This window comes from Anolis carolinensis, chromosome 2 (assembly GCF_035594765.1).
Source record: "Anolis carolinensis isolate JA03-04 chromosome 2, rAnoCar3.1.pri, whole genome shotgun sequence".
NCBI lineage: Eukaryota > Metazoa > Chordata > Lepidosauria > Squamata > Dactyloidae > Anolis > Anolis carolinensis.
In genome coordinates this window covers 196,115,739-196,141,362 of record NC_085842.1, presented here as the reverse complement: position 1 = coordinate 196,141,362, position 25,624 = coordinate 196,115,739, and the positions used below count along the sequence as shown (strand labels likewise).

The following is a 25,624-nucleotide window of genomic DNA, read 5'->3' as shown; positions in this document are numbered from 1 at the left end:
AGGAAATACCATATATGGGCAGAGATGGCGACGGCTAGCGACCCGGGTGCATAAACTCACAGAAACATGTGATTTCTGGGAAATCATGTGTTTCTGAAGAAATGAAAGCTAAAGATAAACAAACAGCGCATGCGTACGCAGGCGCTCTGAATGATTGTGAACACGGCACAGAAAGAGTGCGGCCGGACCGCTGGTCAGCGCTGATTGGGTCCAAGTCAAGCAGCGTCACAACTCTAAGCCAATGAATTTGCTTGTGGGCGGGCATAACCCGAACCCTGTAGTGTGTATAAATATTTACTCAGCCCGCCGCTGGGGGTTCTCCCTGGGAAAAGCACTTATTTTGTGCGAGGGGGAACCCTAGTGGCCACTAGCCAAATAAAACTGCTTTCTTGGAATTACTCCATTTGTCCGTCTCCAATCCCTTCACTGCACTCAACAAGGACCGTAGCACAAAGGTTCCGCTACATTTTCTGGTGACCCCGACGTGATTTCCTATAAGGCGGGCCAGGAGGTTGGAGACGGATCCCGTTGGCGGGACGGCCCCAACTCAGCGGTAGGGGCCAGAGGCAACTACCGTGAGACGAGAAGGGGCCCCTGAATATTGCAAGACCGGCTGCGGTGCTTGCCTCTGATGCCAACGCCGACTGACGGTGGGAGCTGCAACACCAGCGAGGTTCCATAGAAACCAGCCAGGAGGAAAAGGATCCAGGGAAAAAGTCCAGGGGCGAAGGTTGGTCCGACGTCTACAGAAATCTGGCAAGTATAGTGGTTGCATGAGACGTTAAGGGAACACCGGCGCCGGGAGGGACACAAAAAGTTCCCAGGGAGGTAGAAAGGGGCTCTGTCTTGTGTTTCCTGACGCATGCCGTTGAGTGGCCGGGTGCCCAGGCCAAGACAGTCCCCTCTATTAGGCAGGATGGGAGGGAAAAATTCAAAGAGCTCCACTCCCTTACAATGCATCTTAGATAATTTTGGCTCTTTTGCTATCAGAGCCGTAGCAGGCAATCCAAGGGACCTGAGAGATTATAGACTAAGGAATTTGTGTCAGGGAGAATGGCCAGAGTTTGGGTTAGGTTGGCAAGTAGAAGGAACGTGGGATCTGAAACTGATCCGAACAGTGGAAGAATATTGTGCTGTGAATCATCCGAACCAGTGGGTCTATATTGCTACTTGGGAACGGGTAGTTAGAGAAGATCCATGTTGGGTTCGACAGTGCAGGAATGGCAAATGTATGGTGGTGAAGAAGGAAGGGAAAAAGAAGGAAGTTTTCCAATCCAATGAGGAGGACTACCCAGATTTACAGTTGAGTGTACAGGCTAGACAACAGGAATTATTGCCGCCACCCTTGCCACCGCCCCCACCCCAGGGAACAGCCCCCGGTGCACCTACACTAGGAACGAGACCCCCACCCTACTATCCAGAATCAACCGAAGCAGCCAAGAAACACTATCCTAGCCTAGAAAAATATCAGGAGGAAACAAAGGAAAAGAAGAGGTCACAACGGATGCCCAGTGATGCTTCTCCGGCACAAACTCGGAGACATGGAGCTCCGGTGTGGCCTGGTGATTCACCGACCCGCCCGGCCCTCCAGATGCCCTTGAGAACGGTGCCTGTGATAAACAACAGGAATGAGATAGTTCAAGCATACCAGGTAGTGCCTTTCAGTAGTAGTGACATTCTGAATTGGAAGAATAATACTCCACCTTATAGTGAAGAACCCCAAGATATGGCTAGGCTATTGGAAGAGATTATGGCAACCCATAATCCCACCTGGCAAGATTGCACACAATTGTTGAATATGTTGTTCACATCAGAAGAGAGAAGAGCAGTGTTGAATAATGGGGTAGCCATAGCCCAGGTTGGGGCCCCACAAGATGGTGATGCAGCCGAGTGGGGAGCACAGAGGTTTCCTGTGGAAATAGATCCCCAATGGGACACCGCAGAAGAAGGACATTTGCAGAGACTGAAAGGATTCCAGCGTATATTGGTAGAAGCGGTAAAGAGGGGCCCGCCGCGACCCGTCAACATTATAAAAATTCAGGGAGTGGTACAGGAAAAATCTGAGTCACCAACAGCCTTTTTGGAAAGGCTGGAGGCAGCATATAGAAAGTATAGCCCGTATAATTTGGAGGATGAAAACGGTAGGAGGGCGATTCAACAGTCTTTTATCAGTCAAGCGGCTCCTGACATCTGGAGAAAGATTCAAAAGCAACCAGGATTTCTAGGAAAGACTATGAATGAATTGTTGGCACTCGCAGATCAAGTTTATATGGCAAGGGACCAGGTAGAAGAAGAGAAGAAGGACAGGAAGAAGAAGCAGGAATACCAAGCATTAGTTACCATGATGGAACAGAGTGCAAGTGGACAGAGAGGAAGAGGAGGATATGCCAGAGGGGGACAAGGAGGAAGAAGAGGGCCCCCTCGGAGGTTAGGTCGAGACCAATGTGCTAAATGTAAGAAGTTTGGACACTGGAAAGGTGAATGCCCAGAAGGAAGAGAAGGAAGTCAGGAAGGACTGAGAGAAAGAGGAAGGCCTGAGAGAGGAAGAAACCCAGGAAGGGGAAGAGGACGTGGAAACTACGTACCTTTTCCTGTGAGAGAGGTGATAGCTGCAGCAGCTGTGATGGAAGAAGAATGGGAAGATATGGATGGAGGAGAGGAATGAGGAAACTAGGCTCTTGTTTTGTTGGACCCCGGGGAGCCGATGGTCACACTTGAAATCGGGGACCAACAATTGGACTTTTTAGTGGACACAGGTGCCGAAAAATCAGTAGTAAATACAAAAATTAGTCCACCAACTCGGGAAACTACGAAAGTAATAGGGGTGTCTGGGAAGACCCAGAAGTGCCCCTTCCTCAAGGAACGCACCTGCAATCTGGCCGGACATCAGGTCAAGCATAAGATGTTATATCTTCCAGACTGCCCAGTCCCTTTGTTGGGAAGGGACATTTTATCAAAATTACAAGCACAACTCCAGTTCATGAAGAATGGACAAATGGAAATATCATTTCCCATGGAAGAGGAATGGAGACTGTTTCAAGTTAGGATTTTTACTGAAGAAATACAATGGCCATGGCATGAGACTCCTTTAGTGTGGGCAGAAGATAATCCTCCAGGATTAGCTAAATATGTTCCACCGGTGGTGGTGGAAGTGAAAAGAGGAATGGGACCCATATGTAAGCCACAGTATCCCGTCAGTCGAGAGGCGGTGCAGGGGATCAGAAAGCATCTAGAGCGACTTCTGCAGCATGGGATATTGGTACCATGCAGTTCCCCGTGGAACACGCCCCTGCTCCCAGTCAAGAAACCTGGAGGACAAGGAGAATATCGCCCAGTTCAAGATTTGCGGGCTGTAAATCAAGCCACCGTTCCCCTAACCCCGGTAGTGCCAAATCCATACATCATGATGAGTCTAGTACCAGCATTTGCCAAATGGTTTACTGTATTGGATTTAAAGGATGCATTCTTTTGCATTCGATTGGCCCCTGTATCCCAACCGATCTTTGCTTTCCAATGGGAATCTCAGCAGTCAGGGCAAAGGACCCAGTATGTTTGGACACGCCTTCCTCAGGGGTTCCGGGACAGCCCGACCATTTTTGGTCAAGCCCTGGCCAAAGACTTACAGGATTTTGTAATACCTAAGGAAGAGGGAATTTGGCTTCAGTATGTAGATGACCTGCTTGTCGCTTGCCGGACACTAGAGGGCAGTAGAGAACATACTTTGAGGCTACTCAAGGAATTAGAAATGAAGGGTTACAAAGTATCAAGGAAAAAGGCCCAGCTGTGCTGTCCCACGGTGAAATATTTGGGGTTCCATCTGACCGAAGGAAAGAAGACGTTAGGAGCTGAAAGAAAGGAAGTTGTTTGCGCCATCCCCACTCCCAGTACCCGGCGACAGGTGCGGGAATTTTTGGGATCAGCAGGATATTGCAGACAGTGGATCCCCAACTACGCCGTGTTGGCTAAGCCGCTGTACCAGGCTACGAGAGGTGGAAGAGAAGATCCGTTTGAGTGGACAGAAGAATGTCAACAGGCGTTTAAGGCATTAAAAGAAGCATTGATGTCATCTCCAGCATTAGGACTGCCCGATTTGGAAAAACCATTCACTCTGTTCGCTGCAGAGCGGGAAGGAACAGCGGTTGGAGTATTGACCCAACCACTAGGTTCATGGCAAAGGCCGATTGCCTACTTGTCAAAGCAATTGGACACAGTGGCTCGTGGATTGCCACCTTGCCTGAGGGCTGTGGCAGCATCAGTAGATTTAATCAAAGAAGCGAATAAATTGACCCTAGGACAGCCACTGACAGTTAAGGTGCCCCATAGCGTTAAGGCACTGTTAGACACTAAGGGACCGTGCTGGCTCACAAGTGAGAGGTTAATGAAATACGAGGGATTGTTGTGTGACAACCCACTGGTGACCCTGGAGACTTGCTCCACTCTGAATCCGGCCACCCTGCTCCCGACTCCAGGAGACACCACGATCCATCAGTGTGCCCAGGTGATGGATGAGGTATTCTCCAGTCGACCGGATTTGAAGGATGTGCCACTGACTAAGGTGGACGACACTCTGTTCACAGATGGAAGCTCCTTTATGGAAAATAATCAAAGACACTCAGGTTATGCGGTTGTCCGGTGGGGGGGAGAGACGCTGGAAGCAGGGTCACTGCCCCCGGGGACTTCTGCCCAGAAGGCCGAATTGATTGCCCTGACCCGAGCGTTGGAATTGTCAAGCGGAAAGCGGGTTAACGTCTACACAGACTCAAAATATGCCTTCACTACCCTCCACGCACACGGAGCACTGTACAAGGAGCGCGGGCTCCTCACGTCTGGAGGAAAGTGCGTGAAACATGCTGGAGAGATTGTGGATCTCCTGGAGGCGGTTTGGAAGCCAAGGCAGGTGGCTGTGATGCATTGTAAAGGGCACCAACGTGGAGACGATCCCGTAGTGCAAGGAAATAGGCAGGCTGATCTGGCAGCCAAAGAGGCAGCTAGGCTGCCCTATATTGAACATCAGGTAATGGCCCTACAGGTAGAATTAACTGAACATAACATTACATATACACCAGAGGAAGAAGAATGGGCCTTAAAGGAGAAGGGTCAGTGGTCAGGAGAACTCATAGTGATGCCAGACGCCCGTGTCTACGTCCCTAAGGACTTGGCATGGCACTTAGTCCAACACATGCACCAAAACACACATTTAGGAAAAATGGCATTGGCAAATCTGCTAGGACGACAGTTGTATATCGATGGATTACATAGCCTAACGGCAGCAGCAGCCCAAAGATGCTGGACATGTATAAAAAATAACCCCAGAGAAGGACCCCTCAAGCCACCAGGAGTCCAACATGTGGGTGGGGTACCCTTTGAAGCTTTAGTCACTGACTTTACAGAAATGCCCCCATACAAAGGATACAAATATTTACTGGTGTTCGTGGACACATACACAGGATGGGTGGAGGCTTACCCTACAAGGACTGAGAAGGCTGTGGAGGTGTCAAGAGCTCTAATGAAAGATGTTATTCCCAGATTTGGCATACCCTTAGAAATTGGATCAGATAATGGCCCCGCATATATTCAACAGGCCGTGCAAGGATTATGTAGAATTTTGGGCATAAAATGGAAGTTACATTGTGCATATAGACCCCAATCTTCTGGAAAAGTGGAAAGAATGAATAGGACATTAAAGACCCAGCTTGGGAAACTTTGCCAAGAGACAGGATTGCCGTGGACGGTGGTTTTGCCCATGGCATTATTAGGAATCAGATGTACACCACACAAACGGACAGGACTCTCCCCTTTTGAAAGACTCTATGGACGACCCCCTTTGAACTTGAAGGGAGCCTTAGAGACAGGAGCTGAGCAACACCTCATAGGAGAGAAACAGACATTGGCCCAGGTTCAGGCTTTGGGCAGACAAATGCAGCAGTTAGAAAAATACATTTCTGAATTGAACCCACCATTCCCTACCACACCTCTACATTGTTTTTCACCAGGTGACGAGGTTTTGGTCAAGGATTGGAAGATTGAGCCATTGGGACCCAAGTGGCGAGGACCCTATGTTGTGCTCCTGTCTACCCCCACTGCAGTGAAGGTGAAGGAGATTAAGCCGTGGATACATTACACCCGTGTAAAACTAGCACCTGAGGAGTGGTGGACGGAGCGAGTTCCTGGTGAGGACCTGAGACTCAGGATCATCCGGCAACTCCCTAAGGGGTCAACAAGGCCATGAAGCTGATCCCTTCGGGTGCAACGGAGCGTCGGTGGTCAAGTATGTCGCAGCATGGCCCAACAAAGGCGCTCTCCGGGAGATGGTGGCTAGACATTTTGAGAGGAAAAAGTGGGAGACAAGTTATGAGGAGGGGAGGAAAGCGCACTGTGTTTGGTATACTATTTGTGCTGAGTTTTATTCTCTCTTTTGGAAAAAGAGCACATGGGAATTGGATAAAAGAACATGCCAATTATATGTTTGAGCAGCACGGGAAAGAGGTAGCATTAATATATGAACACCCCCTCACCATAGGAGATTTTTCATTTCTTCCCGATTTAATTGATGAACCACAGATTGTGTTGGAGGGATTGTCCAAGGCTCAGGAGGGTCCACCTACCGTGTTTTCTAGCATACCGCAAAAAATAAATCAAACTAGGTTTCGACGGTTTAGATACCATACCTCCACCAGGGGTTTGTGCTTCTGTTGTGGAGGATCGGGAATATGGAATTCTGAGTGGAGACACTGGGAAACTAGGCAGGCATTTTTTTCCCGATTAGGCAATTACTCCCATTGTCGAGACCGGTTCTATCTACATGGACGATTTAATACATCTTATGTCTCACGATTAAATCTAACCGCAACCGAGTGGGCTAGCATGTATCCAGATTATCCTACATTTAGTGTGAATGATTCTATTGAGGGCCTAAAATCTTATATGAACATACTGCAACAATTAACCCAACTGAGCCTAGGTCAAAGCCTCTGTCCGTTATGGCAAATTAGGGATCCAAATCTATGGTTTTTCTTTGATAAATGGGCCACAAATTATCACCCCGGCAACTACCAGTGTGTCGGTGTGGGTTATTTGACATTCCCAGTTCAGGTCTTACACAAAAGGCATCAGCGCCTGAAACGGGACATTGTGCAAACAGGCCCTCTAGGACCAGAATGCTCGGATGAGGTCATTATTAACAAGGCCCTGTCAGGTTCAGAAGCCTCCTGTGTAGGAGGAGGCCTGATCACAGGCTTGTTGACCCTGGGTGCCTACCCAGGGATTGTAGCTCAAGCAAATCGTAGAAGTGTTCTAGGCCTGACTTGCCGTCTTGAAAAGTCCATAAATGCCACTGGCAAAATTTTCCGGGAAATCCAGTCTGAAGTAGAAGAAATCAGCCAGATGGCCCTACAGCATAAGCTGGCCCTTGACTACCTACTGGCGGCCAGGGGGGGTTTATGCGCCATGGTCAGAGGGCGTTGTGTAGTGAAATTTCATAACTTGAATAGTACTATTGAAGATGACATCGAGTCATTACAAAAGTTAATTTACAATAATGTCCAGGAGGTAGAAGGTTGGTCTCCCTTCTCCTGGGTGACTAGCTGGTTACCCTCAGTAGAATGGTTGAAGGACATATTGTTGGTAGGGATTTTAGGATTGTTCATTGTTCTCATAGTTATGTGCTGCACTCCAATAATGATGCAAATGTGTACTAGGTGTGTCACACAATCTTTACCTGGAGAAAAGATAGCCATACTCCAAGCCAAGCGGGATTGGATGGAACCATAATGCTTTGCTTCAGCTTTTGTACATGCGCTTCGCAAAAAGAAAATGGGGGAGTGAGGCGGGAGGTTAAAGAACCCCAGGAAATACCATATATGGGCAGAGATGGCGACAGCTAGCGACCCGGGTGCATAAACTCACAGAAACATGTGATTTCTGGGAAATCATGTGTTTCTGAAGAAATGAAAGCTAAAGATAAACAAACAGCGCATGCGTACGCAGGCGCTCTGAATGATTGTGAACACGGCACAGAAAGAGTGCGGCCGGACCGCTGGTCAGCGCTGATTGGGTCCAAGTCAAGCAGCGTCACAACTCTAAGCCAATGAATTTGCTTGTGGGCGGGCATAACCCGAACCCTGTAGTGTGTATAAATATTTACTCAGCCCGCCGCTGGGGGTTCTCCCTGGGAAAAGCACTTATTTTGTGCGAGGGGGAACCCTAGTGGCCACTAGCCAAATAAAACTGCTTTCTTGGAATTACTCCATTTGTCCGTCTCCAATCCCTCCACTGCGCTCAACAAGGACCGTAGCACAAAGGTTCCGCTACAATGCCAGCCACATGACCTTGGAGGAGTCTACAGACCACGCCGGCTCTTCGTCTTAGAAATGCAGTTGAGCACCAATCCCCAGAGTTGGATAAGACTAGACTTAATGTCAAGGGAAAACCTTTACTTTACCCATCACAGGTAAGCATTATGAAGCGTACATCCATGCTGTGTCATATCACATTCAACACATTCTTTTCTACTTACGATTCTCCTGACAGCATTCTTTCATGCAATTTGCAACAGTAATTAGACCTTTCTTGCAGAATGCTGCAGACCTAAGTAAAGGTTTCCCCTGACAATAAGTCCAATCGTGTCCGACTCTGGAGGTTGGTGCTCATCTCCATTGCTAAGCCGAAGAGCCGGCGTTGTCCGTAGACACCAAGGTCATGTGGCCAACATGACTGCATGGAGCGCCGTTACCTTCCCGCCGGAGCTGTGTCTATTGATCTACTCACATTTGTATGTTTTTGAACTGCTAGGTTGGCAGAAGCTGGGGCTAACAGACTTACACCAATACAATTCACCAGTAGTAGGCAGGACATTCTGTAGGCTGTACTTCCTTTGGCAAAAATACAAGTGTTTGACCATAGCACCCATCAGCCCTAGCTAGTGTAATAAATGGTGAAGAGTGCTAGGAGATTCAAACCAGGAATACCTGCAAGCCCTCACAAATCCCAGACGGACTCAAAGTGTTTTATGGATTGTACCAATCTGTGACCCATGTGTTGGTGGTCTAGCAAAGGAAGACACTATTGTATTTATGGACATAAATGTGATGCCAATCCCGGACGTGTGTGTGTGTGGAGATGCTGGCAGGTTATAGCAAGATATTAGAAGTGAAGCCGGTCTAGCATCTAATGGTATCACTAGGGTTGGTGTACAATGCAACTGCTTGCAAGTCCTTTCCCTAAAAACCTTCAATTTCCAAAGCTTTTCCAAATAAGCAAAGCCTTTGCCTACTAACAGAAGGACAACAAGAAGTGGGCAATTTCAGTTTCCTCAGGGAAGGACTTTCAGAGTCTAGGGATAGTCACAGAGAAGGTCCTCTCCCTTGTTCCTACCAATGATACTTGTGAAAGTTGTGAAAATGAAAAAAATTAAAGTTTTTGGACTGCAGCTCCTCACCCCAGCCCCATTCAGTACAGCTAAGGGTCCGAAAAAGTAAAATTTATGGAAATCTGCTTCTCACGTCTCTCTTAGTGCTGGTTGCTGGGGCACCATGTTGATCTCCATCACGTTTGCTACGTGTTTCCCAATGTTTTTCCTGAGGTGTTGTTTGTTCCTCTGACAGTAGCAGTACACACAAATAAAAACCTAGCATATCCTAAATTCCATTTTTCTGGGACAGGCGCAAACATCCCCTGTGGCAAGATTATGTTCTCTTGTAACCCAGTTCAGAGGGGCTTGAAAGAGGAGAACATCCTAGTAATTTGTGCTCCTGGTGTATTAGTTGGAGAAGGACATGTCACTTAACATTTCTGCCTGAACTGCCAAAATTGCTCATGCCAGTTATATTCTGGGATATGTCCTTGCACTGGTTATTAAATGGGGCTGCTGCAAAAAGGCAGGTCAGATCGAATTTGTGTCGGGCTGATTTGAAAATTGCTAAAGAATTATTATCATTACAGTGATACACAGTGGTATCTGCTGTGGTTTGGCTACAGGGGCTTCTACAGATACCGATCAGGTCCTGTGAAATACAATGGCCCAGTAAATTTCAAAATCTAGCTTTGCTTTTTGGATAATTCAAAAATATTGCCAATCTGTGCATGGTTGAATCCATGGCTATGGAAGGCTGTACTGCAACCTTTCCATGCGGTTGGTTCTTTAGTAAGTACCATGGGGAGAAAGCACATGGTGTTGTTACTGCATCATTATACTATACAATTCTTTCTGCAATACTGCTTTGGCTATGAATAGGAAAAAGACCAAAGTGAGAATTCATTTGTTGCATTAAACTTCCCTGTCCTTTTATATACTAAATTTCTTTCTTGTTTGTGGTGGTAGTGAGAGCTGCACATAAACAACAATGGAGAAAATGATGATTGTAGTATAGTTTCCAGGCTGCATGGTTGTGCTGTAGCAGCATTTTCTCCTAATGTTTCACCTGCATCTGTGGCAAAACATCAAGTGGTCCCAAGTCAAGTGAGCCCTGGTCAAGTGGGCCCTGGTCAAAAAAAGGTTGGGAACCACTGCTATAAATGATAGTCATTTGTATCCCTTTCCAACTTCCAAAACAAGAGGCAACAGCAGAAAAACTTTACAAATTGATCAATGTGATCCTTTAATATTATTTCTAAATAGTAATGGACTGGACACTGTCATTAAAGGGGCAGGGCAAATTGCAAGTCTGTTCTAACTTTCCAACCAAATGTATCTTCATCGATATGAACCACCTGTGGAATGAAAGAAGGCTCATCCATCTAAACAACCTTTCTCACAACACAATCATAGCACTATGATTCCACTTGAACTAAGACAGCAACATTCTATAGAGTTCTGAGAGTTACAGTTTGGGGAAAAGGTTGTCGACTTCTCAACCTGAAAGTTCCAGTGTTCTGATGAAACTACAAAGTCCAGAATCCCAACTTCTTTTCAGTGTGCCAGAAAAAGGGAAAAGGGATGTTTGGGGGAAAGTTACTTTCTAGGAGCACAAATCCCAGTTTGGTCAGTTGCCATGATGCCTGGGAGATTCTGGGCAAAGCACTCCAAAAAAACCCCCCTAAATCTTCCAAGTTTGGGAGGGAAAAAATACTTCTGAAGACAGGGACCACCTGTATCAGGCATGGGCAAACTTGGGCCCTCCAGGTGTTTTGGACTTCAAATCCCACAATTCCTAACAGCCTACTGGCTGTTGGGAATTGTGGAAGTTGAAGTCCAAAACACCTGGAGGGCCCAAGTTTGCCCATGCTTAACCTATATCCATGCTGGAACTAACTAATTTTACTTCTGAAAGGTATTAAAGATAGTGCAAGATCCTGTAGCATTCTGAAAGGGACTAACACAGCTACGTCTTTGAATTCTACCACCATAAATTGGCACAATGTGACATAGCAGAGAATAACCACAAAATCCACAGCAATCCAAAATCGCACCACAAAATTCACAGCAGCATATTGATACTGCAAACATAATTAAGAATACCTGATGCAGAGCCATTAATAAAGAAATAATAAAGCATTTGCCGCTTACCAGAAGAAGGGTTACCGAAACTGGGATAAAACCCGGGAACCAGTTGTAAACGGCGTTTAAACTGCATGTAAACAGCGTGAACGGATATATTACCACCTACTCAGGAGCTACATCAACTTTGACTCTGTCTACTTGGCTTTACTATTGATCCAAAACCTGTGGAGTCCTGAGGAATCCCTCCAGAACTGCAGAGACTCTGAATCGGTTTGCCTTTAAGCCAATCCAATCCTTTTAGGACTGCAGAGATTTATATCATTTTGTTTGATTTATAATACTGAGTTAGATACTTTTGAGTTATATACCTTAGGACTGAGTATTGTTTCTGTGAATGTTATATGTATATGATGCTCCAATATACATATTGTGTACTACTTATGTGTTGAACCACTATTGTGTTATACAGTTCATTACATAGCAGAGAATAAGACTGCAATCCTATACACTGGAGGTCTTCCGGATGCTGGAGTGCATCTCTCATCATCTGTCACCATGAACTATGGTGGCTAGGACTCCTGAGACTCACAGTCTAATGTCTACAGAGTCGCAAGTTTCAACCCTTAATAAACATATTCACCTGAGAAAAAGGCTGCATGTACACTGTCGAATTAATGCAGTCTGACACCACTTTCACTGCCATGGCTCAATGTTATGGAATCACGGGACTTGTAATTTTGCAAGGTCTTTAGCCTTTTCCACTAAAGTGTGCTCTGCCAAATGACATCTCCCATGATACCATAGCACTGAGTCATGGCAGTGAAAGTCGCTGTCAAGCTGCATTAATTCTACACTGTAGATAGGACTTTAGTCTCACTGAATTTAGTGGAGATTGCCCCTGAGTCAACTCATGCAGAATGGCACAGAAAGTACGTAATACAAACTCAGGGGGGAAAACAAAGTCATGGGAAATCAATGTGTGTGTTACAAGCTGTTAGTAGCTACACAACTGAAGGATTCCTTTGAAAGGGTTAATTGCACTGAAGAAGGGTCCAGTTTGAAAGACTTACTGCATTTCTTTCTCGTTTTAAAATTTTTAAAAAAACGTAACAATAGTTGAGAAGCAACAGTTCAAAAAGGCTCTCAGTTTAAATCTAGACCAACAGAATTTGGAAATAAGATATAAAAATAGATTCCCAGCTGCGGATATCCCCCCACTTGACATCAGCTGACACTACTGCTATGGTAGCTTTACTTATCAGATGGAGAAGGCTTTTACTGCCCCTCACTGCTGTTAAAAGTAACTTATGCCAACACAAGGGATTCCAACACTGGCCTAAGTCACCCACAGGACTCCAGCTTGTGCCTCGGAGGCAAATATGCTCCGTTGTTTATCTCCACTTTCCCAGAACTACAGTGATTATATATCCTTTGATAAGTTAGTCATCTGTTTCAAGCAGTCATGTGGGTCTGGATAATTTTAGCACGTTTTCACACCTCGTCAGAAACCTAAGGACGGCATATTCACTCACTGTTTCAAACCATTCCCTGCAAGATTTCCCCTTTCAAAGTTCTGCTTATTAGAGAAACCACAGACAATATTTGCATGGTTGATAAAAATTCAGTATTCTATAGCATTGGTTCATCAATCACCTCCTCCTGAGAAAAAATTATAATATCACGAAGGATTACCACCTTACCTGCTTCCTAGAACATCTGTTACAAAACAGGAGCTTTTTTGTTGAGAAGCAAATGGCGAAGATAGAAGAACGGCCTGCCACAGGGGAGCGTACTTATAGAATCACATAATGATATAGTTGGAAGAGACCTCACGGGCCATCGAGTCCAACCCCCTGCCAAGAAGCAGGAAAATGACATTCAAAGCACCCCCAACAGATGGCCATCCAGCCTCTGCTTAAAAGCCTCCAAAGAAGGAGCCTCCATCACACTCCTGGGCAGAGAGTTCCACTGATGAACAGCTTTCACAGTTAGGAAGTTCTTCCTGATGTTCAGATGGAATCTCCTTTCCTGTAGTTTGAAGCCATTGTTCCGTGTCCTAGTCTCCATCAATGTTTAACATTTACACAAATTATCAGCCACTGCCAGAAGCGACAGAGAGTTTCATCTATGCTGGCGATTGTGCCATCACCATTCAAGCAGGGAGCTTTGAACAGAGGCTCTCCAAAGCTTTAGGTGCTCTTACTGCCTATTACAGGGGAAACCAGCTGATTCCTAATCCATCTAAAATGCGGACACGTGCTTTTCACCTTAAGAAAAGACAAGCATCTCGAGCTCTGGGGATTACCTGGGAAGGAATCCCAATGGAGCATTGCAACACACCAAAATACCCGGAAGTTACTCTTGACCTTGCTCTGACTTATAAAAAGCACAGCTTGACCATCAAGCAAAAAGTGGATGCTAGAAATAACATCATACAAAAGCTGACTGGCACAACTTGGGGATCACAACCAGACACAGTGAAGACATCTGCCCTTATGCTTCACTACTCTGCCATGTTTAAGCAATGGATGGGGCTCTTCATGAGACATGTCGCATTATCACAGGATGTCAACATCCTATGCCATTGGAGAAATTATACCGTTTAGCCAGTATTGCACCACTTTATATCCTTTGGGAAGTAGTAGCCAGGAAATAATGGTCCAAGGCATTGACATCTCCAGTCCATCCTCTGTTTGGGTATCAGCCAGCTTGCCAATGTCTTAAGAAATAGCTTTCTAAGATCTACAGAGAGACTTGCAGGAACACCTCAGCAAGCGAGAGTCCAAAAGTGGCAGGCTAAAACCCAGAACATCAAACAGTGGCTGATACCGGATGAGAAACTCCCTCCTGGGCACACAGAAGACTGGGCAACTTGGAAGTCACTGAACAGACTGTGCTCCGGCACCGCAGAGCCAATCTTAAGAAATGGGGCTACCAAGTGGGGTCCATGACATGCAAGCGTGGAGAAGAACAAACCACAGACCACTTATTACAATGCATGACCTTCTTACAGCAACACCAGAGGCACTCCAAGTGGCCAGCTTCTGGGCAAAGGAAGTTAACTTAATGCCATTTAACTTTGTGGTTTTTTTAAATGTACTATAACTGTATTCTCAAATTGCTTCTGACACGATAAATAAAACAATAAAATCACTGTAAAACAGGAGTGGACAAGAAACCTTGGAGGTTTGCCCCCTTTTACTGCATCTGATGGTGGGCCCCAACCCCAAATGGGGTTCCCTTAGTTCAATGCTGGGGTCCCAAAAATTTGGCAACAATTAAAGTTTTCTGAACATCACCCAGGGGCTATTTTAGACATTTATATGAATCTGTTGTGCAGTATTTACAGCTGACTCTGCAGAAGATGCTTCAGCTGTACTTCATAAAAAGGAAAACCAGCCTGTTCAGCAAGCCTTGCAAATGCTTGTTTGTTATCAATAAATGTTTGAGTTTTATACCTATTTCTTGGACCAAAAGGGACCCAAAGTGAAAAAGTTTAAGAAGTCCTGATCGAGGAGACATTTGGGCATGTTTGGTGGTCATCTTGGGCTCTTAGAAGGCATGTTGGCACAATTTTTTTTAAATAAAAAAACATTATTTGGGGTTGTTTACAATTAGTTCTCTTAATACATTGCACAATTATAATTATTCCTCTCCACAAGACTGCGGATTGAAGTGCCATGATATTGCCTTTTTCATGGCCATGCTCTTTATTCTGTGAAGTTGTGTTGTAGAGTTGATATATTACTCTGCTGTAATTGTTATGTATTGTATATTGTTGTATTTTATATTGTGTCTTTTATACTGTGTATTTTATACCACTGTATTTTATTGTATGTTGTTGGGCTTGGCCCCATGTGAGCCACCCCAAGTTCCCTCGGGGAGATGGAGCAGGATATAAAAATAATGTTGTTGTTGTTGTTGTTGTTGTTATCATTATTATTATTACTACTATTACTACAACTACTATTACCTAGGAGAGTTCCAAAAATGGTAAAAATGCCCAAACACACAACCTAAGATCATTTTTGGGTATGATGAAGCAAAACAGTCCTTAGAGACTATATGAGTCCCACCCTTACTCTGCTATAGTTTTTCAATAAATATCTCATAAAATACGGTGTATTTTATACCACTGTATTTTATTGTATGTTGTTGGGCTTGGCCCCATGTGAGCCGCCCCAAGTTCCCTCGGGGAGATGGGGCGGGATATAAAAATGAAGTTGTTGTTGTTGTTGTTGTTGTTGTTATCATTATTATTATTATTATTATTATTACTACTACTACTACTACTATTATTACCCAGGAGAGCTCCAAAAATGGTAAAAATACCCAAACACACAACCTAAGATCATTTTTGGGTATGCTGAAGCAAAACAGTCCTTAGAGACTTTGCTATAGTTTTTCAATAAATATTTCATCAAGTCTCAACCAATTCAACATAGTTTGTGACATCCACAAAAATGAAGTTTCTAAAGTATAATAACTACTTTCAAAGTAAGTACTTCACAATTAAACAGGAAATAACACTCTCAAACCAGTTACAGAACATTTTTCATATTTTGTTACATAGTGTATTTCACCAGGCAAGTCCTTCCCATCATTCTGGGCCACCATTTCCATCCTTGAGCATGAAAGGTTTTTGTTTTCTTGCTTACAGTGATTCCATCATTATCTATCCATCCAAGGATAGAAGCGGCCATGTACAAGCCTATGGCAAAACATGTCCTATTTGCAGTGACTTTCAGCATGCTGCTGTGAGAACATGGAAAGCGCTGGAGTGGCACGGGGAAAAAAAGTCAGCATCCTGCAGATGTAATTGGCTGAAGCATGACTGCCTGCCTTTGTAGGTACCATGAACTGTAGCTGACACTTTGGAAGTAGCAGTCAATAAAAACATGGATATCCATGGATATCACTATTCTCCTTTTGCTATGAATTCTGCCGCTCCTGCATGCCTGCCATATTCATAAACTGCACGTGCACAATCCTGTGAGCAAATGTAGGAGGATATATTCTGAAAAAGTGCTGCTCACTATCATCCCCTTCCAAGGCAAGACCAATAATTAGAATCATGGAGGCTGACACTTTAAATAGCCTTAATAGGGGGCTGCCAGTTTTTGTTAACTTGTGAAAAAGAGACGTAGGTGCAATTGGAAAAAATAAAGATAAAAGGGGCAAATACACAGTGTGGTACCAGATGGCTTCATTGTATACCAAGAGTTACAATGATAACATTTCTTAAAAGTTGATCTAACATTTCTCCAAGAATTACCCACAATTTCTAGACACGATGCTTCAACCTTAGAGGGGAGAGTTCATGTGCATTTATGTGCATTTATGTTTTATACATTTGTGTAGATAGTGGGCTGACAGGATTTGTCACCCATTCTATCCTTTAGTCTTTAACTAGCTAGGTTATTTGAAAAGGGACCTGTTTGTCCCTTTTCCCAGTTCGGTCATATGTTATGCTATTTCTTAGGGGAAAAAACTCAATCTTTCCTTTTGTTTTTTATGAATGCTCCCAGTAGAAAATTCATAAGGATGTGGGTAAACTACAATTGTCAAAAATTGTCAACCCTCCCAAAACTCCCCCAGTATTCACAGTTGGCCATGTTGGGTCTGTGTGCCAAATGTGGTCCTGATATGTCATCTGCGGGGTTCAGTGTTCTCTGGATAAGGGTGAACTACAACTCCCAGATTCCCAGGACAATCACTGTGAAACGGTGCCAGTATTCAGTTGACCTTGTTGGATCTATGTGCCAAGTTTGGTTCAGATCTGATGCTGGCTGGGTTCCGTGTTTTTTGAATATGGGTGAACTGTATCACCCCCAAACCACGGCAGTATACAAAGTTGGCTGTGTTGGGTCTATGTGGCAAGTTTGGCCCAGATCCGTCGTCGGCTGGGTTCTCTGGATAAGGGTGAACTACAACTCCCAGATTCCCAGGGCAATCTTCCTGAAACACCTGCCAGGATTCACAGTTGGCCATGTTGAGTCTGTGTGGCAAGTTTGGTCCTGATTCATCATCTGCTGGATTCAGTATTCTCTGAATATGGGTGAACTATAACTCTCTGTTGCCAAGGCCAATCACCTACAAAGCCTGCCAGTATTCATAGTTGGCCATGTTGGGTCTGTGTGCCAAGTTTCATCCAAATCCTTCGTCAGCTGAGTTTAGTGCTGGATGTGCTCGCTGTAACCTGCAATGTCCTGGGAGGGAGTGGCTTGGTGGCTCCTCAGAACTGGAAACTATAGCCTTTTTGTGGAGGCCGGGGGCTGTCTCTGTGAGCGGACAACCGTGTCACATACACACATACAGATCTATACACCCACAGAGCAGGGCACACACTTGACTTGGTTTTCTGCCAGGGATGGGAGGAAGGTGGCGGTGTGGAGGAGCTCACCATCGCTCCTTTCCCATGGACCAACCATCACCTGATCAGGTTTAGACTCACTGCGCCCCCCAACCTCCGCAGGGGTGGAGGACCTAAAAAAATGGTCCACCCCCGGAGGCTTATGGATCCGGATGGATTCCTGACGGCTCTTGGGGAGTTTCCCGCCATCTCGGTTGGTGATCCTGTTGATGCTCTGGTTGCCCTCTGGAACAAGGAGGCAACTAGGGCAATAGACACGATTGCTCCGGAACATCCCCTCTCGAGTACCCGAGCTAAACCATCTCCTTGGTTCACCAAGGAGTTGGCAGCGATGAAGCGGAAGAAGAGGGGTCTTTAGCGCGTGTGGCCTTCAAAGCAGAACGAATCAGACCGAGCACGGCTATGCCTTTATTTAAAGGCATACGCCGCGGCAATAGATGCTGCTAAGAATGTTTTCTTTGCAGCTAATATTGCGTCCGCAAAGAACCGTCTGGCAGAGCTGTTCTGAGTTGTTAGAGGTTTGTTGAATCCCATCTCTCAAGATGGGATCCCTGACAACTCGGCAGCCCGCTGTGAAGCATTTGCTCAGTTCTTTGCTGACAAAGTCGCTCTGATCCGCTCTAGCTTTGACACCATATTAATGGCAGCTTCTGAGGATGTAACACAAGCACCTGCTTGTCCTATTTTGATGGATTCATTTCAATTGGTTGAGCTTGAGGATGTGGACAAAGTGCTTGGAGAGGCGAGGGCTACCACATGCATCCTAGACCCCTGCCCATCCTGGCTGGTGAGAGAAGCCAGAGGGGGATTGGCCGAGTGGGTGAAGGTAGTGGTGAATGCCTCCCTTCGGGAAGGCATTGTTCCAGCGAGCCTTAAATTGGCTGCGATCAAACCGCTGTTGAAGAAGCCATCACTAGATCCCACTCAATTGGTGTCACGACCCAGGCTGCAGAGCACCAATAACCATACACAGAGGCCAGAATCTAACTAATGTCTTTATTAAGGAAATATATAAGGTTAATAAAAGCAAGTGTAGGAAATAGTTCAGGAGTAGACCTTTCAGGGAAGGTCAAAATTAGTCCAAAGAAACAATGTCCAATATGAAATATTAAGGTCCAAAGTTGTAATCCAATAACCGAAACACTCACTTCGCCAAGCGAAGTGAGGGGAGATGACAAGGTCCTTTAGTCCATGAAACTTGAGCAAGGCTAGGAAATAACTTGATACTTGGAACACAAGGCTTGAACAAGGCAACAAGAAACGAGGAGCAAAAACAAGATCCGTGGAATTTACTTGGCAAGGTCCGGGAAGCAAGGCAAGATCCGTGGAAGTAAACAAGGCTGGGAACGAAGGCTTGGAAACAGGAACAAGGCTTGGAAACGGAGTAGCTGTCCACACACGCTACTCCAGTAGCTGACGAATTGACTCCGCAAGATTCCAAAAGGGGCAAGGAACCTAAATAGGGCCTCGTTTCCCACCAGAGAACACTTCTCTGGGGAAACCAGAAACGAAAGTCAATCTCTGTGTCCAGATGTATGACTCCCTAAAATTTCTCATGGAAGCAGGCTTAATCATCAGAATGCTTTGCTGCGATTCTCAGGCTTCGGCGATTAGCCTGCTGAACTCCTTTTTGTTGTAGATAATAATTACGGCGAGAAAATGGGGGAGATTTTGACTCAGGGCTTGTTTGGCAGATTTCTGGAATACAAACCTCCTGCAGGTGCAAGGGCTCTAATTCAGGCTGGGAAAGTTCCCTTTCTGGCTGAAATGGTGGAAAACCCAAGTTTTCCTCTTCATCTGTCACAACAGCACCAGGAACGGGACTACATGGCCCATGAGTCATCACAATTGGACAGCTATCGGCCTATTTCCAATCTCCCCTTTTTGGGCAAGGTCCTGGAACGTGTGGTGGCTGCGCAACTCCAGGCATTCTTGGTTGACACTAATTTTCTAGATCCGGCACAGTCTGGCTTCAGGCCGGGGCATGGTACCGAGACAGCCTTGGTCGCCTTAGTCGATGATCTACGCCGGGAACTGGACAGGGGGAGTGTGTCCCTGCTGGTTCTGCTGGACCTCTCAGCGGCCTTCGATACCGTCGATCACGGTATCCTTCTGGGACGCCTCGCGGGAATGGGACTTGGAGGTACTGTTCTGCAGTGGCTCCACTCATTCCTGGAGGGTCGGTCCCAGATGGTGTCAGTGGGGGACGCCTGCTCGGCCCCACAACCGTTGACTTGTGGAGTCCCGCAGGGGTCAGTACTGTCCCCCATGTTGTTTAACATCTACATGAAGCCACTGGGAGAGATCATCCGGAGTTTCGGGGTGCGGTGTCATCTGTACGCAGATGGTGTCCAGCTCTGTCACTCCTTCCCACCTGTCACTAAGGAGGCGGTCCAGATCCTGAATCCAGACAAGACAGAGGTCCTCCTGGTCAGTCGCAGGGCTGAACAGGGAATAGGGTTACAGCCTGTGCTGGACGGGGTCGCACTCCCCCTGAAGACACAGGTTCGCAGTCTGGGGGTTCTCCTGGACTCATCGCTGAGCCTGGAGCCCCAGGTTTCAGCGGTGGCCAGGGGAGCCTTCGCACAACTCAGACTTGTGCGCCAGCTGCGCCCGTTCCTTGGGAGGTCTGACTTGGCCACGGTGGTCCACGCTCTGGTTACATCCCGTTTGGATTACTGCAACGCGCTCTACGTGGGCCTGCCTTTGAAGACGGCCCAGAAGCTCCAATTAGTACAACGGGCAGCAGCCAGATTAATAACTGGGGCGGCTTACAGGGAGCGCACAACCCCCCTGCTAAGCCAGCTCCACTGGCTGCCAATATGCTACCGGGCCCAATTTAAAGTGTTGGTTTTGACCTACAAAGCCCTAAACGGTTCTGGTCCAATTTACCTATCCGAACACATCTCCTCCTATGAGCCCACGAGAACCTTAAGATCATCCGGGGAGGCCCTGCTCTCGATCCCACCAGCCTCACAAGCTCGGCTGGTAGGGACGAGAGACAGGGCCTTCTCGGTGGTGGCTCCTCGGCTGTGGAACTCCCTTCCCAATGACATCCGGCAGGCTCCATCCCTTCTGGGGTTCTGGAAGAAGCTGAAGACCTGGCTATGCATGCAAGCGTTTAACGAATGAACTCAGTTAGCATTGACATGGATTGGATTAAGGCTTTTGCACAAGGTCTGATGGATGATTGGTATATATATTTGGTGTTGCATTGTGTTAAATTTTTATATATTGTATTTTACTATGTTATTTAATTATTTTAACTGTTTTATCCTATTTTATTGTATTATGATGTACTGGTAGTGATCCTACCAGTTGTGTAAGCCGCCCTGAGTCCCCTCGGGGAGAAGGGCGGGGTAGAAATATTGGAAATAAATAAATAAATACACTTTTATTATGTGTATAGATATACACACAGTAGACCCTTGATATCCACTGGAGTTTGGTTTCTGGACTCTGTGGATAAAAAAAATCTGTGGATGCTCAAGTCCCACTATATACAACGGTAGAGTAAAATAGTGTCCCTTTTATAAAATGACAAAATCAAGTTTTACTTTTTTGAGTTTTAAATATCTATATTTTCAAACTGTGGATAGCGAAATCTGAGGATGTACACTCTAAAGGCATAGAGAGCCAGCTGTCGTATGTATGAGAGAGATTTTGGATGTCAATATTAAATAATAAATCAACAATGAATAAAGCACCATATTAGCATAGGCCCCTTCCACACAGCTGAATAAAACGCCACATTATCTGCTTTGAACTGCAATATATATATGGCAGTGTGGACTCAGATAACCCAGTCAAAGCAGATACAGTATATTCCAATTCAAAGCAGATAACGTGGTATTTTATTCAGATGTGGAAGGGGCCTAATGGCCAGGAAACCTTTCTGGTTTTGTTACATATGAATGTGTCCTTAATAAGCACCCCTTATAAAGTTATTTTGGGCATATGGTCAGCGTATATGTACTTATCTAGCAAGTGTTTGTTCGTACTTTTCTTCCTGTTTTCTCCCTCCTGCTTTGTAATTATACACTACTTTTAAAAATTCAATCTAACAATGAACAGATCTGTTGCAGCATATATTTTGAGAAACAGCAGTAGCAGCCACATAAAGCGTTATCCTCAATTGCCTCTTTGTATGGACATACGGATTTATTCACAATCCAAGCATAAACTAGAGAACCATGATCCTGCATGGAAAAGGGCACCAGCAAATCTGTGACAATTCTACATAGAACCATTTTTTGAATCTGAATCCGATGTCTTTGAACGTGCTCAAAGCAAATTCTTCGTTTTCTTAAAAAAAGGATCAGATGGCATTGCCACTACGTGGGTAGACGATTTGTTAGAAATCTGTTCCAAAGAAGAGGGAGAAAGAGGGGAAATGATGTAAACATGTGTTACCAATGGAAAACGTACTGAATGCTTGTATAATTTTGTGTAGCACTATATACAATTAATAATAAATGGAGAAAAAAAGAATTCTGTTCCAAAATGTGGCAACTTAAGGACCGCTGCCAAGCCGAGAAGTATGAAGTGAATTTCCACAAGCTTTCCATTGTATATCCTGTGGTTATGTTGTTGTGTCAAAAAGTGGTACTCTCACAAACCCATGTTCAACCATTTTACCCTTGGCTGATTTTCTCCAACTCTCCAGTCCCACATAAGTGAATGTCAGTTGACACTTCCACAATTCATGTGTATGCTTAAGGGAAGTCTATATAAATAAAAATATAATGTCTGTCAGTGAGGGACCACATATCTCCAAAACTACTCCATCGATTGCTACGAAATTTGGACACAAGATAGCATTAGAACTGCCGTGTGTTTTAAGCCTACTTTCACAAGCCTGACACACCTGAGAAAGGTAAAATCATACCCCTAAGCAACGGCCAATCAGTCTCCTCCTCCCTTAGCTACCATACTAACAGACGGCTCCTTCCCTTAACAGTGGCCAAACACTCCCCTTCTCCCTTAGCAACTGTTGTAACAGACGGTTCCTACCCTTAGCAACGGCACAAGCAATGGCCAAGCAGTTTCCACCCTTTAGCAACCGGTGTGGGCGGGGCTACAAGGGAAAGCTACGCCTGCCTCCTCGCCACTCACGAGGAGTTACGCGAGGCCAAGGCTCTGAGGCCTAGTCATGGAAAGGATATTAGGAGCGACTTCAGAAACTGCAAGCAGCAAGGGACACCCACATGTTTTACCATCCTGTGGGACACTTCTCTTTATATATAGGTGGAAGGTCCAGGGTGGGAGAAATAACTCTTTTCTGCTACAGACAAGTATGAATGTTCCAATTGGCCAACTTGATTGGCATTACATAGCCTGGTTGCTTCTAACCCTGGCTACTTCCTGCCTGGGAGAATCCTTTGTTGGGAGGTGTTGCCTGGCCCTGATTGTTTCGTGTCTGGTATGCCACTGTTTTCTACACACATTTGCATGTTTTTAACTGCAAGCTTGGCAGAATCTGGGGCTAACAATGGGAGCTCACCCCATCCCATGAATTCATACTACCGACGTTCCGGTCAGCAATTTCTGCTGCTTAGCGGTTTAACTCGCTGTGCCACTGCGGCCCCTATGATACCTCTGTTACTCAGGTCTCTTTTGCTGGCTTCAAGTCGACAGGGCAACCCAACACATCAGGAGGGACAAGGCTGGGAAGACTAGTTTGGTTATGCCGTTTGTGGAGCAAAACTCCCCCACTTACTCCAATCTTGAATCTCTTGTTGGCTATTTCACAGAATCATAGCGTTGGAAGAGATCACACGGGTCACCCAGCCCAACTCCCTGCTATGCAGGAAAAGCACAAAGAAAGCACTCCCAACAGATGGCCATCCAGCCTTTGCTTGAAAACCTCCAGAGTGGGAGATTCCACCACCCTTCGAGGAAACAGCATATTCCATTGCCAAACAGTTCTCTCTGTCAAGAAGTGCTTCCTAAAATGTTGTTTAAGGCTTTCATGGCCGGAATCACTAGGTTGCTGTGAGTTTTCCGGGCTGTATTGCTATGTTCCAGAAACGTTCTTTCCTGACGTTTCACATCTATGGCAGGCATCCTCAGGGGTTGTGAAGTATACTAGAATCTAGGCAAGGGAGGTTTGTATATCTGTGGAAGGTCCAGGGTGGGAGAAAGAACTGTTGTCTGTTGGAGGCAAGTGTGAATTTTGCAATAAATCACCTTGATTAGTACTGAAAAGCCTTGCAGCTTCAAAGCCTGGCTGATTCCTGCCTGGGGAATCCTTTGTTGGGAGGTGTTAGCTGGCCCTGATTGTTTCTAGAACATGGCCATACAGCCTGGAAAACTCACAGCAACCCAGTGCTTCCTAATGTTTAGCTGGAATCTCTTTTCCTTCACTTTGAATCAATTACTCAGTGTCCTCATTTCCAGAGCAGCAATGTGACATCCTTATCCTTTCAAATACTGAAACATGGCTATCACGTCCCATTTCAGCCTTATTTTCTCCATGCTAAACATACCCAACTTGCTAAGCCGCTCCTTCAAAGCCTTTAATTATTTTGGTCACCCTTCTCTGGACACACTCCAGCTTATCAATACTTTTCTTGAATGTGGTACCCAGAACCAGGCACAGTATTCCAGGCAAGGCCCAATCATAGCAAAATAGAGGGGGGCTATGACTTCCTTTCCTCTCAACACTGTACACCTATTGATTGAGCCTAAAATTGCATTGGCTTCTTTAGCTGCCACATGACACTGTTGGCTCATATCCAGCTTGTGGTCTACTAAGACTCCTAGATCCATTTCACATATATTGTTTTCAAGCCAGGTGTCACCCACCTATCTGTGCATTTCATTTTTTTGTTGAAATATACTACCATATGGTTCTTCCTGTTAAAATTAATATTTTGAGCACCATGTTCTCCTTCTGCATTGGCAAAAGTCCCATAAAGTAGTCAGGTAGAGCTTTTCGCTTTATGCAATCTCAAGTTTTTTTCTTTCTCTCTCCTCTCTTCTAACCTGTCACATCCACCCTCGGAAACCGCCTGTTGGAAGTTATTGCTTCAGTGAAAACCAGCCAATAGTTGCTATGGAAGAGAGGAGAAAACACGTGCCACATTCATAACACATCCATGCACCCTGGCATCCAAATATATATATTTCTCACATGCCAGTTCTTGAAATTGATTCAGTCAGTACAAGTGCAATAATCTGTCGTTGTTAGGCTCAAACTAGGACTGGTGAGACCTTGGCCCTTTTAACATTATACCATTATAGTGCTCTCACTCTCCTTTGCTACAAACTATGGAATCCTGGTACAGGTTGAAAATCCCTTTTCCAGAATTCCAAAACTTAAACTATTCCAAAATCCAAAAGTGCCCTCATTAGGCAGTTGAGGACATGGCATCTTTGTTTTCTGGTGATTCAATACACACAAATATTGTTTCATGAATAACATTATTCAAAATATTGTGTATAAAATTACCTTCAGGCCAGTTGTATAAAATATATATGAAACATAAATGAATTTTGGATTTAAACTTGGACCCCATGTCCAAAACAATCTAGTATGTTCAAATATGGAAACACAGGTACTCCAAAATTCCCTAAAATATGAAATCCTAAATGTTTTCTTGCCCGAAGGATTTTCCACAAAGAATCTGTATTGGGAATCTGAGGAAGCACTAGGCATCTTTGGCTGAAAATTCTGAGTACGGACCACTTTCTAAACTATCAACCCGTGGATTACCAATGCTGGTCAATTGACATTATTGGTTATTTGATTTAAGTTCTCAGTCAGCCATGTGAAGCTTGCTTTTTTTCCCCAAAGAGAATTTTTATTAATC

The 25,624-nt window shown here is 45.2% G+C and overlaps 2 protein-coding genes across 2 annotated transcripts in view; one reads left to right on the top strand and one right to left on the bottom strand.

Annotated features, from left to right (window-relative positions):
- mast1 (microtubule associated serine/threonine kinase 1) overlaps positions 1-25,624 on the bottom strand; it is a 176,976-nt gene that overhangs the window by 125,393 nt on the left and 25,959 nt on the right. The window lies entirely within an intron of this gene.
- LOC134296453 (uncharacterized) lies at positions 1,792-8,244 on the top strand. The gene has a single exon (XM_062971481.1). It carries the CDS (start codon positions 2,705-2,707, stop codon positions 6,227-6,229), a length of 3,525 nt encoding a protein of 1,174 aa, XP_062827551.1. The 5' UTR covers positions 1,792-2,704; the 3' UTR covers positions 6,230-8,244.